Source organism: Panthera tigris, chromosome A3 (genome assembly GCF_018350195.1).
Source record: "Panthera tigris isolate Pti1 chromosome A3, P.tigris_Pti1_mat1.1, whole genome shotgun sequence".
Taxonomy (NCBI): Eukaryota; Metazoa; Chordata; class Mammalia; order Carnivora; family Felidae; genus Panthera; species Panthera tigris.
Window position 1 is genome coordinate 44,858,027 of NC_056662.1, and position 18,644 is coordinate 44,876,670.

The following is an 18,644-nucleotide window of genomic DNA, read 5'->3' on the forward strand; positions in this document are numbered from 1 at the left end:
ATACCTTCCTTCCCCTCTCCCTCCCCCCACCCCCAGTCCCTTACCCTGGCCACCACCCCCTCCCCTGAAGGGTCCCTGAAGAATTCACAAAGCACCGGCAAACAGACATTGTTGGGTTCAGTGTTGATTCTAGATCCTTGTCCCAGGACATAAGCCTGGATTCAGGCAGGTTTGAGATTTGCTTCTTGGCCCCTTTCTCCAGGCCCCACCCTGGTTCCTACTGGGGCTTCCATGAATAGGAGAGCCATGCAATATGGCACCAAAGAGAAGAGAGAAAAAAGGTCAGGGAGAGAGATTTGAACTACTTCTTTGCCCCATGAACACTCCCCCACTTTTAGAAGTGCTCAGAATCCTTGACCCCACCCTCTTCAGGTCTCTCTTTCTTTGGTCTCCCCCTGGAGGTCCGAGTGTGCCACTACTGACAGCCAGGAGGCCATGGATGCAGCTGTTGGGCTATTTTTACTAAGACAAGAAACAGGAAGTGGCCAAGGACATTGTCAAACAAATCTCTTTGTGAGCTAAACAAAATAATATTGCTGAAGAAAGTTAACCATTTTTCAGGGAGAACCTGGTAAATTCTCTTAAACAACTTATAAATATTTTGACTTGTTTTGCCCTCCATTTTTCTTTTGGTATTGGGAGTTCCCAACTTTTAGGTTCCATCTATAGCATGTCACCATTAATTTTGTGACATTATGTGATAGCATTAAGACTGAATCAGATCGGAGTTATTTTTTGACTATTTAAATAGCAGTTAAGTTAAATAGCTGTCTTGAGCTAGGATTTACTGTAATTTGGTAAACATTTTTGTCATTGTTCTGAACAATTCAGAAAGCAGAGATTTTAGTAAATTGTAACATTTAGATTGATGTGGGATAATTATTTTCTCTCTCTACATTATCTATTCAAATAAAAGCATTAATGAAAGCAGTTAATTAAATCACTGGCTTTGGTTGCCCTTGCTATGCCAAAAAAAAAAAAAAAAAAAAACCCACACACACACAAAAAAAAACCAAAAGACCCAGCCAGGAAAAAATTAAAAATAAAAGTAATAAGCATTTACTTGGCAGGCTGACAGGTTTCTACTGCCCAGAAGGGTAAGCAACATGAAAAGTTTTATGTTTCTTTTATCATGCTCACAGTAAATTGGCAATGTGACCCTTTTATTTGAAGGATAAGGATGTTTAGACCTAATTTTGTAGCTGTCCCCCTGAAGCATGGAATGAAACGCAATACCTTTTACTTATTTCCCTGGATACTCTAATCCCTCCCTGCTTTACACGTATCTCTGAGCTGTTCCTCCCCTTGTATCCACAGCAACATGAAATCCCCACTGGAATTATCCGCTGCGAAAATGCAGGTGCGCTTGTTTAATGTTTCATTGGCTTGAGCACTTCACTTGAACTTTTTTTTTTTTCCACGACACAGTGACCTTTGATTTTGGAGCAGAGGACTCACAGTGATGTTAGTATTGTTTATATACAGTAAGCCAGCACCACTAGATCTGAGAACGGTGTTGTCTCTGTGGTCCTGCTATTCTGCCATTTTGTCTACTGTATGCCCAAATCCAAGATGTACCCTGTGACTCACTGTTCTGTTTGTAGGAACTTCTAAAATATTCACTGGTCATCAGATTAAAAGTCTTAAACATTTGATCTCCATATGTCACCCTCAGAAGAGCTAAAATCTACTAAAACTGCACATTATAAACTTTATGATTTTGGACCAATATTCTTAGATAGTTATAAGTTAAGAAATATTTGGATGTTTCTGAATCAGATTAAAAAATTAAATTAAAAAAACACAAGGTTGGAGGAAAAAGTGGACACATTCATAGAAAGGCATGAAAGAGGGAACCTTCACTGAATAGCAAGAAGTTTAATGAGGTTAGTTTAGTCCCCAATACAAAGGCCTTATATACCGTGCTCATGAATTTGGACTTAATATCTTAAATCACTTTAATTAAATAGTTATTCATTTAAAATGTTTTATGTAGCAGGCAATATTCTAAACATTTTTACAGATACCGTCATTTAATCCCACAGCACCCCTATAAGGCATTAGGTTCTATTATTCCCATTTTACAGACTAGGACACTGAAGCACAGAGAGGTTAAATAACTTGTCACTCACCCAAGGTCAGAAACCTAGTATGCTAGAGGCTGGCATCCAACTGAGGCTATCTGACTCTTGAGCCCATAGTCTTAGCCACTCTGCTCTGCTACTATCAAAGTGGTGAGCAAACATGGAAACTTAAAACTAGGAACGATTGAGATTGGATTTAATTTAAAAAGAGGTTTTCGGGTCCCCTGGGTGGCTCAGTTGGTTAAGCATCTGACTTCAGTTCAGGTCATGATCTCGAGGTTCATGGGATTGAGCTTTGTGCTGGTGATGTGGAGCCTGCTTGGGATTCTCTCTCTCTCTCTCTCTCTCTCTCTCTCTCTCTGCCCCTTCCCCATTTGCTATCTCTCTCCCTCAAAATAAATAAATAAACTTTAAAAGAGGCTGGACGTGGTGACCAGTTGTGGAAAGTGAGAAAGAGGGTGGGAGTCTGAAGTAGGCTCTCAGATTCCTAACTTGAGAGGTGGTTAGTTGATCATGCCTTTGACTGAAATAAAGGAGCAATGGAATGGGACTACATACTGATTTGGGGATACTTGTGAAGCAGCCACATTAGGACCGATAGGCCCTTGGAAATTGGGTTTTGAGCTCAGAAGGAAGCTTTCATGCAAATACGTAAGAAGAAGTCATGGTGGTAGATAACATCACCCAGGGAGATAGGCATGAATACTGGGAAGCTTGTGAGCAGGGAGATGGGCAAAGGAGGAGGAGCTGGTGAGAAAAGCAATAATAAGAGTGAACCTGAAGATAATGTTGCCCCAGACAGCATGTTCTATGGCTGCAGCTTTTGGGTAGGGCCTCCTTCCTGGCCCCAGCTGTCACCATTTCTTCCATTCACATCAGTAATGGCATCCGACCATTGCTAGCTCCTGGATGACTCCCCCTTCCCCTTTCAGTTCCCAGCACCCTACACATACATCTGCCTTTTCTCATTTGAACCACATGGTGTCAGCCACCTATTTCCTTCTCCAAGCCCACCTAGCCTTCCTCCATGAGTCAGTATGAGTAGAGATTTCTAGTTGTTTCCCAGTATTTATTCTGCACTTTGTCCTTGGTAACAGAACATTGGGCAATATGGTTCTTTAAAAAAAACACACTGTATTTCTCTTTGAAAAACCATATTTTCCAGGCTCCCTTTCTGCTACATGTGGCTGTGTCCCTGAGTTCTGGCAATGTAAGCAGAAAAGTCACATGGGATTTTAGTCTCTTCTTAATGGACAGCCTTTTCCAGCCATTCCTCCTTCCTTCTGCCTGTAATGTGGATATGGGATATGATGGCTGGAGCTCCAGGAGCCACCTTGGGCCTGAGGAGACGTTGAGAATGGAAGCCCCCTTAGAGTAGCAGATAAGCAAGGCCATGGCCCCTGTTGACTATATGGCTCCACCCTATCAGCAAATAAACTGGTTACTTCCAGGTTTATAAGTAGTGTTGTAAGGACAATTTGCTGGCATAGAAATAGGGAGAGGGTGCCCCGGGTGACTCAGTTGGTTAGGTGTCCAACTCTTGATCTCAGCTCAGGTCTTGATCGCTGGGTCATGAGTTTAAGCCCTGCATTGGGCTCCATACTGGGTGTGAAGCCTACTTAAAAAAATAGGAAAGATAGAGGAACATGAAGAGAAGACAGTGTTAATGGAGAGAACCTGTCTTTTGAATTAGAGGGAATGGAAGAACGCTCTTATAGATGTTTCTGGAGGTTATAAGGGAAATGGGGAGGGGGGGGAGGCCTGGTGGCTCGTCTTTGTTTTCTTTATGGTGTGAGAGATGCACTAACTTGAGAGTGAGGAAAGGGGATGGGAGGGAGAACAAGAAAGGTTAAATTAGTGACCTTGAAGATTGGATAAAGGACCAGAGTAGCCACCATGAAGAGTGCATAAGGAATTTGGCTAAGGCTAAAGAAAAGGAGTAGAAAGTTTGGTGCCCTTACAGATAAAAATCCAGAAAATGCCCCCCACTCAAAAGCTTTTGGAGAAGTCTTTAATTGCACAATTGCGTAATTCAGTATATTATAGTGTGGCAATTTGGCAATTTAGAAGTCATTTGATCCATGTTGTTAGATCATTCAAATTATTCAGTGCCAAAGGGATTGTTTTTGTAGTAAAAGATATAGCTGGATAATTACTAAGCCGCCTGTTCACAGAGAGCTATAAAAATGCCCATGTATAACTATTATTAGTATAACATAAACCACATTTCCATCACATAGGCACCAAAGCCAAAATAAATTCTAACTTCATGTGAGCATCAACATGTATTATTAGCTGCATTTTGCACTTTCCATTAAATGTAAATAAATTAAAGACCTGTCATCAGTGTGCATTTGCAGACTGGGAGCCCTAAGTAGCTGGGGTTAATTGTGACCTTTATGTTATTTGAACATATTCAAAAATTTTATTCTTATGATTAGAGGAGAAGATGTGCTGGGTTTTCTTTGTATCAGATAAGAATATTCATTCTTAAATGACATGCATCCTTCGAGACCCTAGAGCACAACCTTTCATAATATTTAGCTGTTTTTAAATGTCAGGTGCAGTTGAATTTATTACATTGCCGGCCCATGCCATTACCGAAAGTCTCCTGCTTGTAGTGGTACTTAACAGATTGTCAGTAAATTGATAGCATTTCCACATTTGGAAAATTTCCAGTTTCCTCATGGGAAAGGAGGGCAGGTGTTTTCCTCGAACTTGGTGAAGGTTTCTTTTTTGGCATTTGGTTGCTTGAAGGGGAGGTGTAAACTCAGAAGAGATTTTAGAGAAAAATATCTTTCTCACCATCCTATGAAAAGATCAACTCACCCATAAAATTTTGCTGACTTTAGCTGAAGGGCAAATTTGCAGCAGGAGTATTTTAATGCTTAAGGGAAAACATGGAGTGAGTCTTAAGCACATCCGTTCTTCAGCAGCCTCTGCTTATGCTCCTGGGTGTCCTACTTAATGTCACTCACAGGACGTGGTTATAGAGGGCAGTGAGGTGAGTGCAGAGGGCACTGCTGGGGGTCAGAAGAGAGATGGCTCTCACTTCCAGCTCGGCTGCCCATGAGCTTCAGCTGTGAACAAATTACCTGTTTCCAAGCTTGATTTTTGTCTGTATGAAATGAGGATAATAAAACCCTGCCCCCGACTTCCAGCACAAACTATCTTTAACACTAATCCCTATGATGATGCCTATGAACATGCTTCGAGCCCCGGAATGTTGATGCGGGGCTCCATCCCACGATCCTGGGATCATGACCTGAGCCAAAATCAGGAGTTGGATGCTCAACCCAGGTGCCTCCTGAGAGGCAATTAAAAAAAAAAAAATGAAATGGTGTCTGCCATGCTGGTGTTGTGGCTTCTGGACGTTTCTGCAGTTAGAGGCTCCAGAGCCATCTCCCTCCTTTCATTGACATGGTCAGTTCTGTTGGAAAGTTTGTGCAAAAAGAGTTGCTGAAAAGAAAAGTTCAGCAATTGGATGATACATAAGGTAAGGTTAAATTGAATTATAATAAACCTTCACCAAGTCGAGCTTTACCTCCTTTTTTGTGTGTTTTCTTCTCTCTCCTCAGCTCTCACCTGAAGTTTAGTAATCTCACCCTGATTTCAACCCATGGACTTCCTGGAAAAAGGCTTCTGGGCACTGAACAAAGGAAGTTTTTAGCAAGCGAGTAAGAATTCCATTTGATTTTTCATTCTGAGGCCAAACGTCCTCATTTGGGTGCATTTCTATGCAAAATACAGTTGACCCTTGAGCAACACAGGGTAGGGTGGGGGGTTTAGGAGCTCTGACCCCATGCATTCCAAAATCTGCATGTGACTGTTGACTCCCCTAAATCTTAACCCGTAATAGTAGCCTATTGTTATCCAGAAGCCTCACCAATAACATAAACAGTCAATTAACACATGTTTTGTATGTTACCTAGAGAAAAGAAAATGTTATTAAGAAAGGCACAAGGAAGAGAAAATACGTTTACAGTCCTGTACTGTATATATTGAAAAAAAGTCCATGTGTAAGTGGAGCCACACAGTTCAAACCTGTGTTGTTCAAGGGTCAGCTATAGTAGATTTCAGACTGGCAAGGGAAGGGTGGCAGACTTTTCTTTCGCGGTTCAGACTCACTTAGAAGATACAAGTACAGGGGCATCTGGGTGGCTCAGTCAGTTAAGCATTCGACTTCAGCTCAGGTCATGATCTTGCAGTTTGTGAGTTCAAGCCCTGCATCGGGCTCTGTGCAGACAGCTCAGAGCCTGGAGCCTGCTTCAGATTCTGTGTCTCCCTCATTCTCTCGGCCTCTGCCCCAGCTTGTGCTCTCTCTCTCTAAAATAAATAAACATTAAAAAATAATAATAATAAAGAAGATACAAGTACAAACCTGTTAATGAGGGAATGAAGAGTTGGGCTGCCATTTTGTATTTGTGAGAAGATGTCTGCCCTCTTCTAAACAGCTGGGATGGAGCCTACTAACACAGCCACCTCCTGCACTTGACTTCAGAGTGTCACTACAGCACAGGGGAGCTTGGTGACTGTATTTGCTTCAGACCAGGGGACTCCCCCCAGGTTCAGAGTTGGGAGATACAGGCAGGGCATTTCACTGGGGTGTGGGTCTCCCACCCCTACCCCCTGGGCCTTTGTCATGAGGGGCTGATCATACTACGACCTTCTTGCCAGTCTGGGCAAGCTTCATTGGTTGCATCCCAGTAGAATCACTATTTGTCAACATCTGTTCTAGAAAATGCCATTTCATTATCACACAGCTTCCATTAATTTTAATTTCCTGTAGCAAAGCATGGGTACAAGAATTATTAGGCTCCCTGCCTCTAGAAACAATGTCCCAATTTTTCCAACAAGGAGGAAGGAAATTGTTCCTTCTCAGGGTGTTCATCTTAGAATCCATGATGAAGAGATCTTCAAACAGTGAGAAAAACAGCAGCTTCCTTGCAAGCAGAACGAGGCTCATTTTGACCTAATACTTTTATTTATGAGACTGTGAACTTCTTTTTTTTTTTTTTTTTTAAGGATATCATCAGGACAGTAAAAAAGTCATGGGTTTTTAGCCAGATGGATGCAGATTCAGATTCAGGTGGATTTCCCCTATTACAAAAGGGATTTTATGTCTCTGAGTGGAGTTTTTGACTGTGAAAAGCAGATGATAAGCCAGCCTTGCTGGAGTTTTTTGTTAAAATTACTATAACAGCAAGTTCTGATACGGGCTAGAGGATCAACACATGTGTGTCTCTTTTTCTCATTGCCCTTCTTCTAAATTAGATGATTCCCAGGAAATGTTGGTCTTATTGATTAACATCTCACAAGGAACTTAATTCAGTCAGCTTGATAAAGGTTTCGGTCAACCCCCACGTTAGTTAGGCTACAGGAGAGAAGAGCTAGCAAATGACTTTGTGCTGGTGTGACTGCCTGGGATCTGCATGTGGCTAGATGGGAAGTCACCTGGTGACCCCGCTTCTGTCCTCGCCTCTCCACATTCTCAACACAAAAGCAGAGCAATGCCACAAAAATTTGAATCAGATCATGTCAACTACCGAACAGCCTGGAACTGTACTGACCAATGTGATGGCTACTAGCCACACAGGACTATTTGAATTGAACTTCAGTAAAGTTAAATGAGATTAAAAATTCTGCCTCTCAATTACATTAGCCATGTGTGAAGTGATCAGATAGCTACATGTGGCCAGTAGCTGCCATATGAGACAGCACGGCTACAGAACATTTCCATCTTCATAGAAACTTCTAGAATGTTCCCACCTACAATCCATCCCTGTCTGCTTACTTCTCTGACTTCATCTTTGACCATTTTTGCCCTTGTTCTCCCCAATGTAACCACTACAGTCTCCTCTTTGTTCGTGAAACACAGCTGGAAGGTCTCCACCTTGGAGTTTTTGCTTTTCTTTTTCAAAGTCTTTGTTTAAATGTTAACTTTTCAATGAGACCTACCCTGGCCACCCATTCATTTGCAACTAACACTCCCAACACACTGCAGTCCTTCCTCTGCTCTATTTTTTTCTTGCTACTGAAATTCTTCTAAATATTATCTAATTTTCCTTTCAAAATTGCTTTTATTTTTCATATTCTGAATCCTTAACCTACAATGTGAACTCTACAAGGGCAGGCATTTTTTTGTTAACCAATGTGTCCCTGACATCTGGGACAGTGCTTGGCACATAGTAGGTGCTCAATAAATAATGTCAAGTGGACGCAGGTTGCATCTAAAGGCACCTGCAAAAGCCCTCTCAATCAGGTTACATAGTTGGGACTAAACAAGACAGCCAGATGCCTCTGGGTGGGTAACTGCATGTTACCGTAATTCTTAGAAACCAGAAATTGAAACACAAACAGGATGTTGCCTTTCAAAAGGTCCTCCTACCTCAATAAAGGAAATTATCTCCGTCATGGAGTTTAAAATTTTTTTTAATGTTTATTTATTTTTGAGAGAAAGAGAGAGCTTGAACAGGGGAGGAGCAGAGAGAGGGAGACATAGAATCAGAAGCAGGCTCCAGGCTCTGCCTGACTGGGGGCTTGAAGTCACAAACCACGAGATCATGACCTGAGCCAAAGTCGGCTGCTTAAGCACCTCTGTCATGGAGTTTAAGAATAACTATTGCATTGACATCCATAAATTTCATAATTTAAATTCCTCATTCTAAATACAAACTTCGAACTTTGCCGTAACCAGTGTTTTGATTATTGCTGTTACTAATTTTTGAATAGCCATTTTGTGTGTCCTCACCCTTCCCAGTCCAGTGTCTTGTAGAGGTGCTAATGACATGCCAGGATACAGCAGAGAGGAAGGCAGTGGGAGGAAAGGAGAAACAGGAAGCAGGAGAAATCCACTAATTGGACAATCAGCCCTGAATAGTGAACGTTAATTGTGATGCTCCTTCTTCAGAGAGTGTCACAATAAATCCTTTATGAAAGCCTCCAAGTTTTTTTCCAGTTCTGAAGGGTTCTGATTCCATGAAGTGCATGGATCTATCCTGCTTGTAATTGCCTCCCTGGAGTTTGCTTGTAATTTTGCACCTAGAGCTTTGGGCTAAATCTTCTGACCACTGGGTGTTGGGGGCAAGCTGGCCACTTTACACATATGTTCCCTTCTAGAAATTTCCCCATCCTGCATTTCTGCTTTTTCCTCCTCCTTATTACCTGCTTCCAGAATGTTCTGTGAAGGCAAATTTTCACTTTATTTTTGAGTCAGGGTCAAGCTCACTTGAGACTTCAGAAACATGAAGTTTTGGGGTGCCTGGGTGGCTCAGTTGGTTAAGCGTCCAACTTTAGCTCAGGTCATGATCTCACAGCTTGTGAGTTTGAGCCCCACGTTGGGCTCTGTGCTGATAGCTCAGAGCCTGGAGCATGCTTCAGATTCTGTGTCTCCCTCTCTCTGCCCCTCTCCTACTCTCTCTCTCTCTCTCTCTCTCTCTCAAAAATAATTAAGCATTAAAGAGAGAGAGAGAGAGAGACATGAAGTTTTATTGATATTTCCTCTTTGGTTCTTTCTCTCTTTTACAGAGAACTCTAGTGGAGATACTTCTCTTGTCACCAAGCCATGAGGCAGTCCCTGCCATGTTAGAATCCTAATGCTCATTACCTCTGCTTAGGAAACAATTTTGGGAAAGTATCACCATAAGTCTCCAATGTCTAATTTCACCTACCTGATGGGTAAAGCAGATCCAGAATGGATTGTAATCACCTACACAGTGATACTTTAAATGGACTATTATCATTCAATGTAGTAACAGACTATAAAAGCAAGAACCCCACATATTCCAATGTTTCCAAAGGTTCCCCAAAATACCATGTTCCATGTGCCATTTCCACTGGACAGAACTTCAGATTTTAACTCTGAAATATGCATTCTGACATTATAAACACTACTGTCCTGCTGTCATTAAAAATAACACTGTCTTAACCTTCCCCAGATTTCCCCTGAGAACTTTTATCTTTGAGCAAACCCTCATAAGACTAATCCCTGTGCACTAACTATATTTAATTTTTCCTCATCTTGGACGGCTGACAGTGTACCATTCCTATTATGCAGAGACTGTGTAGCAAATAAGGGCAGTCCTCTGTGGGTCTCTCATGAATGTGTGAAATCAACAGAGTTTCATGTGTTCCTGTTAAGCTACCAAAATGATTTTTTTTTTAAAGAGAATTTCATCCCATTCTCTGTTATATTGCGGGGACAGGACAGCCCCTGATTTTCTTTTCTTATTAAAAAGAAACGTTCTTGTTTTTAAATGTTGTTTCATGGAGAGATACAAAACTCAGAGCTCCCTTCTCTTTCACAGGCCCTTGTAACAGGGTCTAATGCACATCCATTATGAGAATTCCTTTTGTGTGGTGAGAGCAGACTCATGTATGGATCAAAAAGAAAAAATGTTCTCCCGTTACCACTTCACAATCCCGTTGGCGTCCAAGGAGGGTAAACAGGATTATGCATCATTAATATTATTTAGGATAATACCCTTCATGTACACATCGCAACTGACAAAACAGCATCTTTTATCTTCTCAGGTTTGTCCTGTACAATGAATAAGCCAGTCACCTCCTGCTCAGAGGTGAAGAAACTGAACTATTGAAAGGTCATGCAGAGTCCCCAGGGTCCAGTCGCACTGGGACACACACCATGACTCAGTTAAGCCTTGATTTAAGTGAAACACGTACTGGGGTGCCTGGGTGGCTCAGTCTGTTGAGCATATGGTTTCGGCTCAGGTCATGATCTCATGGTTTGTGAGTTCGAGCCCCGCATTGGGCTCTGTGCTGACGGTGTGGAGCCTGGAGCCTGCTTTGGACTCTGTGTCTCCCTCTCTCTCTGCCCCTCCCTCACTTATACTTGGTCTCTATCTCTCTCAAAAATAAACATTAAAAAAAAATTTTTTTTTGAATGAAACACATACTGTTCTGCCACCCTACACTCTGGGTCTTCAGAACAGTATCATTAAAAGGTCACGTGCATGAGGTCAGAGCTTTCAGAAAATTCTGGAAACCATCCTCAGAGAACTCTTTAAGCCCAAATCTACCAAAACTCCACTTTTCTCACACTAGAGTGCTCAAACTAGAAAAGAAAACCTGTCCACCTTGGACCCACTGTTTGCAGAACTACTAGTTCCCCGTAAATCACCTTTGCCCTATAGAGCAAATCCCAAAAGTCTCCAGGGACTGTACTCACTGCAAACCTAACTCCCTAATTGACATCTTCTCTAAATAAAATGTGTAGTTGTTTTGGCCTGAATCCATACACTAATTTTAAGAATGAGTCATTTACTGTAAACATTAGCAAATATGAAGGGGTCTCAATATTCAGGACCTTGACCCCTGCCTTTGGGAATCCTCCACAATGTCACTTTCTTCTTCCTCTTTCCCTTTGAGTCTGTGGTCAATATGATAACTCAACAGCTAAAGTAAGTTTACACCCACCATGAAATAGAAGCAGAAGAAAGAGTGTACGTTAATGATTTCACAGAGGCACTCGCACACACACACAGTCACCCTCCCTGTTGTGGACTGGCCTATGCCAGCTGGAACGATTTAGCTTTAATGGGAAGATGTCAGTTTGTGACTGTCTCATAATGAAAAATCCAGTATCTAGCCACGGTCCTAGTAAAGTCACATCAAGAGCACAGACTTGGCCCAGGAGGGGACTTGAACCAGCTCACCAGATGTCTAATTAATGCCCACTGTCAGCTGCTCAAATGTCACTGACGGAGCCTCTCTCTTTGCAGCCACTGTTTTAATGATAAAGATTATGCGTTGATGTCACTGTGCTCCTGGGTCAATGTGGTGGTTGGTAGAATGACTGCCATAGACCGAGTAGCCAAGCATGTGGTAGTTTCCAAAGAGGAAATCGTGCTCTATGACCACCTCATCCTCTGCACCGGACAGCAGTACCAGGTGAGGCCGCACACGGAGATCTTAGTGATTGATGGTTAATGCGTTTACTGGGGCACACGTTCTAGGGGTTAAGAGCATGCCTTCCTACCAGGACAGCTGCCACTCTATTCATAAAAGTGCCCACAAGGCCTGCACACATGACCAGAATTGTGTCCGAAACCCCTCCTGGAAATCCATTCCAAGAAAAACATTCTGCTCAAGGGTAAAAATCACAGCAAGTAGGAGAAATGTCATTCTTTAAGCTGTTGTCCAAAAGTCTAACACTTACTGCTCACCAGAGCAGAATCCAGACACAACCCGGCATGCATTTGTGGTAAATTAATTTATGCCTCAAGAGGCTAACATTTGGCGGTGGTGACGGGCTCATGCAAAAGTATTTGAAACATGCGCACCTTCTGTCAACCCTTATTTTATTTTGTCTCTCAGTTATAAAACTAGGAAATGTGACTGATTGACTACCCAGTGACCGTGCTTTCCATTTGGATTAAATTCTCAAACCACATTTGAGGAAAGCATTGCTGGATACAACTGAAGCTGTTCAATGTCTTAGGGAAGCAAATTTTAATATTCATTCTTTGCAACAAGCATTAGCATTTGATGTAGTTCACAAAAATAGGACATTTCTTTAATGAAAAGCAATTTACTTTGTAACTCAAAGATGGTGTCTTTTTTTTTAATGTTTTTTAAAATTATTTTTGAGGGAGCACAAGCAGGGGAGGGGCAGAGAGGGGGACAGAGGATCTGAAGTGGGCTCTGCATTGACAGCAGCGAGTCTGGCGCAGGGCTCGAACCCACAAACCACGAGATCATGACCTGAGCCAAAGTCAGATGCTTAACCAACTGAGCCACACAAGTGCCCTCACAGATGGGATCTTTTAATTACATTTTCTCCCAGGAACCTGGATAAGCCTTCCCACGGTGGGTTTGTTTCTGACAAGTATGGAGTAATCCACCCCCACCCCAGGCACTGCCATGTTTTATCTGGTACTGTCTTAGGACATTTTGTGAATGATTGTGGATTTGACAAGGGGAACTATGTGTAGGTTTTCTTTATAGAGCCCAGCCAGGAGGAGGCAGCACGTGGTGGGGGACAGACAGCTGAGCAACTCCCAGCATCACTCAATGTTCCAAGCCTTGGCCACACATTGATGTCACCTGGGACACTTGAAATATACCCATGCCTAGACCCCACCCCCAGAAGCTGTGCTTTAATTATTCTGGGGTGGAGCCCAGCGATCAGCATTTTTTAAAGCTCTAGATGGTTCTAAGCTAAGGCTGAGAACCAGGACTTGAAGTTTCTTGACCTAGAATCTCTAATCTGTACCTTAGAGTAGCACTTCTTAAACCATAATGTGCACACACAGCCCCTGTGCATCTCATTAAAATGCAGTTTCTGATCAGGGGATGGGGGCTGCTGATATGCTGCAGTTTTAACAAGCTTCAGGGTGAGGCTGGTGCTGCTAGTGAGCAGGCCACACTGAATATGGATCATCCTCTGAGTAATTGCTTTTATTCTTTTCATCCTGCTCCTCCTCCTCCTATGACCACCACTACTACTGCTGCTACTAAAGACATCCAGTTCTCACAGTGTAGAAAAGGATTTTTTTTTTCTGACTAAAGGATAAACACAAACTGGAGGAATACTTTATTTTGATACTTAAGTATTCCTCTTTTTAAACATTAAATCAGAAGAAAACATCATGCACCCCTCAACTTGCCTGCCCCCCTCACCTGCCCCACCGAGTTCCAGCTGCTGCCTGGGACCGTGGACTTTGGAAAATGTGAGTGGAAGACCCGGCCAGCTGTCCAGAGACTCGGGCTTCTGCCCATGTGTGTCCAGCTGCCCCTACAGCTTTAGTCTGTGGCACGTTAAGCTCTTGCCCTTTTTACAATGGGAAAAATGAAATGAAGAAGTGATAAAGGGAGTTCCGATTTAATTTTTCCAGAAGGACATAAAAATTAAAGGTACATAGAGTGATACAAAAAAAGGCTGCTGAATTCACTGTGGAGGGCTTCCAGTTCTTTTTTATTTTCCTGTTTCCTTCTCTTTAACTCTCTTGTTGTTTTGTCCCAATTTTGTGATTTAGAAATAAATTGAAATGATGAAAATAAAGCTTAACTCCAAAGCAAGAAGATAACTGTTATAAAATATCATTACAAACTTGAACCTCTAAATAGAACTTTAAGTGGCATGTGTCATTCTAAAATATTATGCAATATTTTTGATATCCAAATACTTATCATTTAATTTTTCATCATAAAATCCATGCACAGGGTAAAAGATTAAATTGTGCCTTGGGACTGCGTGTGAGGCAGGCTGGTCTCTCCTTCCAAGTCCTCTCTCTCTAGGGATAACCACTTTGAGGCATTTCTGTTGTTAGTTCCTCGGTGATTACCCCCAGAACTCCAAATAATGTGTTTATAGAAGTTTTATCTTTGATCTGTCAACCCCTGACATTATCTATGACCTTTCCATTTTGGAAGACGAATCATATTCAGTACCCTCTAACTAACTCCCTTCCCCACCCTATCTATAGATTGGGTTCTTTTGATTGGCACATGCTGGTGCCCATTGACAAGTTCTGGGATAGCTTACACCTGAGGTCCTGGGCAACTCTCCATGGCGCATGGAGAGCCATGGAGAGACCACCTCCCCATGCCTGGTTTTGGGTCTTCTCAACAAGAGAAAGAGTAAAAATGTGTCCACTTGCAGGGACTCTTAAAGGGGTGATTCTCACTAGAAGCCAGCAGGTGGGGCAAGAACATCCCACCAGGTGAGAGAGTAAGTTGGGGATGTTAGTTATATTGAGCTTGATGTGGTCAGCAACATGATGTGGTCTTCACAGAGGCTAATTACATCCTTGATGGGGTAAATAAGAGCCTGGCATCTAGTACGGTGCAGCTGCAGGTGAGAGCCTGCTATAAACAGCTGAAAAGAGCTACAGACACCACTTTGCCTCTTTGGACGTAAGACCTCCCCAATGTCATAGATGAGCAGTTATCATGAAGAGACCTCACTGTGCTTGGGGATGATTAAAGGGGAAAATAACATGCCAAGAGATGGGGTCTGCATTTCCTCCCCTTGAACCTGGGCAGACTTGTGACTGTCTTGACAGATACAATACAAGGGAAGTGATGTGGTGTGACTTCTGGGGCTTGGTCAGGGGCCAGGCAGTGTCTCCTTGTTTGTGAGAACAGTGGCTCCTGGAGCCCCGAAAGGCCAAATAAGTCCAGATACTCACCCTGTGATTGGACATGCCACACCTGGGTTCTCCAGTTGGCAGTTTCGGATGAACCCAGCCTTCCAGCCATCCCTGACAAAGCACCAGACATATGAGTGAAGCCATCTTGGATGCTCCACCAGCTAAATATCACCAAGTGACTTCTGTTGCTAACACATGGAATAAAGGAATTTCCCAGCCAAACCCTACCCAAATTTCTGGCCCATGAAATCATGAAAAGTAATAAAATGGTGGTTGTTTGAACCACTTAGTTTTGGTGTGAGTTTGTTGCTTAGCAAAAGGCACCTGAAACAAAAGGATAACATAGGGTAAGGGAAAGGGAACAACATCTGGAAAAATCAGAGAAAGAACATACTCTTGACAATATTCCAGGAGTCACACACACACACGCACACACATGCATGCATGCACACACACACTGCAGAAAACTATTCATCATCTTCAGTACAGTTTGATCAGCCAGACTCTGAAATGGGAGCTGAAGCCATCAGAAGAGCAAAAGCTGAGCTGAGTAGGCTACAGAATTAGATGAAAAGGAAGATGGGTAAGAAAGGATTGAAATCCAATCCCTGTCAAGAGAGAGAACTGCTACTGAACAATGTTTGATGCTGAAAACAAAGCGCAAAGCTCCCCTGGAGGGCAGAGGGCAAAGGGCAAAGGGTAAAGGATACATTTGGCTCAAGACACGAGAAGGTGTGATCAACACGGAGGCAACATATAGATCACTGGTTTTTCCAAAGAAGAGGCTGTGATGAATGGAATAGATACAACAGAGACATGCTAGCAGAGAATTTTCCTTACCTAAATACCATATTGTCCAGTTGAGCCCATTCCAGGCAAAATCAAAGAAAAATTTACTCACCTAGTTATATTCTGATGCAATTTTAGTTCTTCAACAATGATAGGGGAAAAATATGAACACATTTCAAGAGAAAAACAACAGATCACCACCACCACCACCACCACCCCTACCACCACCCCTCAAGAACAAAAATAAGACAAGCACCCAAAATTCCCCTTCTAGGATAAAATGGCATAAAAACATGAAACTAGCCACACAGTATTTTGAAGAAAATATGGCAGTTCAGTAAGTATATGTGCACCCACGTCTCTCCTATTTGAAGACAGCAAAAAGCTGTTGTTTTGTCTGTGAGGCCTCAGAAGAATGATCTTCCGTGTTCTTTAGTGTGTATTCTGAATAACTAAGGCAGAAAGGAAAATTTAGAACTTTATGATAGTCTAAAAAGGTAATTGGCAAGCACCAAACAATTCAAAAGCTTATAAGTCTGAGAATAAATGCAAAGTAGGTAACACTGAAACTTCATCTAAATCTAATCAAGAACCAAGTTGTTCGAAAATAGGGAGAGGTGGCCAGGGAGAAATAGGAATTCTCTTAAATGGGGAAAACCAAAGGTAATATTTTGGTCTTGACTCTTACATATAGAAGGAATAATGTAATGAATGCTTTTGAACAGCACGAGTAAATCCGCCTTCCAAACCCGGGAGAAGATAAGACCGGAGAAAACATCATTTGTGTAACCACAGGGAAGGAAACAAAGGAAATAGCCACAGTGCTTTAAACAAGGATAAACCAGAATGGCATTGAGAAAAACAACAGTCGCAACAGTGAATGCCATGGTTTTAAACTGCGCTGTTACAAGAGCAAGGCTCTGTGTTTGCACCAAATTCAAAATACAAGAGAACTACCAAAACAAAATGACATCCAAAGTTTCAAAATGAAATGTTAGAAGCGCACCAGCAAAAGGTGCCACACAAATTCAACAGCTGTCAGAAGCAGCAGCAATATTAGTATCCAACAAAGCGGAATTAATTGGAGAAAGAGAAGCATTAATGTTGACAAAGGGCACAATTCGTGACAACAATACAGAGGTGATGAGCTTGTTACGTGCGGAACATGATCGTGTGAAAGAATACATCACAAAAACAGAGGTGCCCCTGGAGTGTTTGCTTCTTGCAGTCACGTTTAAGACAGGAAAAAACAAGCTGAACCACATCCAGAGACTTGAAGTCACCCCAGATGTTGAGCCACAGAGGTGAAGATTCAGGATTGCTGTCCTCAAATACTCGAAGGGTATGTACATGCAGAAAACAGATCAGACTTGAATGTCATGGCCTCAGGAAGCTGATTGAAGACAGACCACCAGAAGTGATGGGAATACAGTGCTTATTCACCCTACCAAACAACTTCCTAAGAGTCAGGGTCTCCTCCAAGGGGGAATGTCCGGCCCAGGAGACATGAGCATGCCCTGGCGGGGCCCTCATAAGGCGGTAGGAACACCTGACGGAGGTCGAGGGACTGCTGTGTGTGTTAACTGCTGTAGTCCTTGCAGGAAATCTCCAAGGTCCATGCTGCTTTCTTCCCCATTTTATGGATGAGGGAGCCAAGGTGCAGTGAAACTGAGGTGATTTGTCTAGGGTCAGGCGATGACAAAGTGACACGCCAGGATTTAGACCCAGGCTCCAGACTGAGTTCTTCACCATTGCCCTTGTCTCTCTTCTCTCTCCCTCTTTCTCTGTCTCTTTCCTCCCCTTTCCCCTCCCTGCCCTCCCTCTCTCACTGATATGATCCAGAAATTGCACTTGGTGGCTTTTAAAAATCCTTACAACACAGAAATTCTAGAACTTAATGTTTAGAGTTAGAGTCAAATTGAGTTTCTTTCTCTCATTAAAACTATCTGGAGAAAAGCTAATCGGGTCTGGTAAGTGGCTTCACAATACCGTCAGGAGGGGCTCCCACCAGTCAGCGATGCTGGGCTGTTCAATCTGACAGAAGGATCGAAAAGTTGTCCGTACTCTCCAGTCACTAGTGGCAGTTTAGTTAATGGCAGAACATTCCAGTGGGGATGGTGAAATACACCCATGCTCTCCTATTAAACTTGACTCTCTCCCTTACTTTGATGATGTAATAGGATTTTTTTTCCCATAGATCTTTTTTCATTTATTAAGCTCTGCTGAAGTCTGTGTGGACAAATTAATTGGCCTTGGGATTTAAAATCCTAGCTTTGGTTTTGCCTACTTTGTGAAAATGCCATTGCGTGAATATGAAAAATACATTATCCCCTTAATTTTCCTTTAATTTTTCTGATCTTGTGCAAAAATGATCCCACACACGTAAGTGCACACAAGAATAATACAGGTTATCAGAATGCCGTTACATTTTAGAATCACAGTAGGTAAGCTGATTTTCATTTTGGAACTTGTTCTTTTCCCCTCTCCCTTCCTTGTTTTTTTCATCTAAGAACTTACTATTTGGGGATAGTAACTCATTGAAAGCTTTATAAATTGAATAGTTCTCAATTTGTTCTTTAGCCCTACCACTTTCTGCAAAGGACTTTCCCCGATTCATTAAAGCATGGGGTACTAAAATGGGTGTACTGTTACCTAAATT

At 42.3% G+C, this 18,644-nt stretch overlaps 1 protein-coding gene across 2 annotated transcripts in view; it reads left to right on the forward strand.

The window, feature by feature from the left end:
- Positions 1 to 18,644, forward strand: part of CFAP61 (cilia and flagella associated protein 61) — a 280,127-nt gene that overhangs the window by 175,913 nt on the left and 85,570 nt on the right. For both annotated transcript variants that reach the window (XM_007096562.3, XM_042980979.1), the window contains 2 exons: positions 5,663 to 5,761; positions 11,825 to 11,993. In XM_007096562.3, coding sequence (XP_007096624.1) covers positions 5,663 to 5,761; positions 11,825 to 11,993 — 268 coding nt within the window. The remainder of the gene's footprint in view (positions 1 to 5,662; positions 5,762 to 11,824; positions 11,994 to 18,644) is intronic.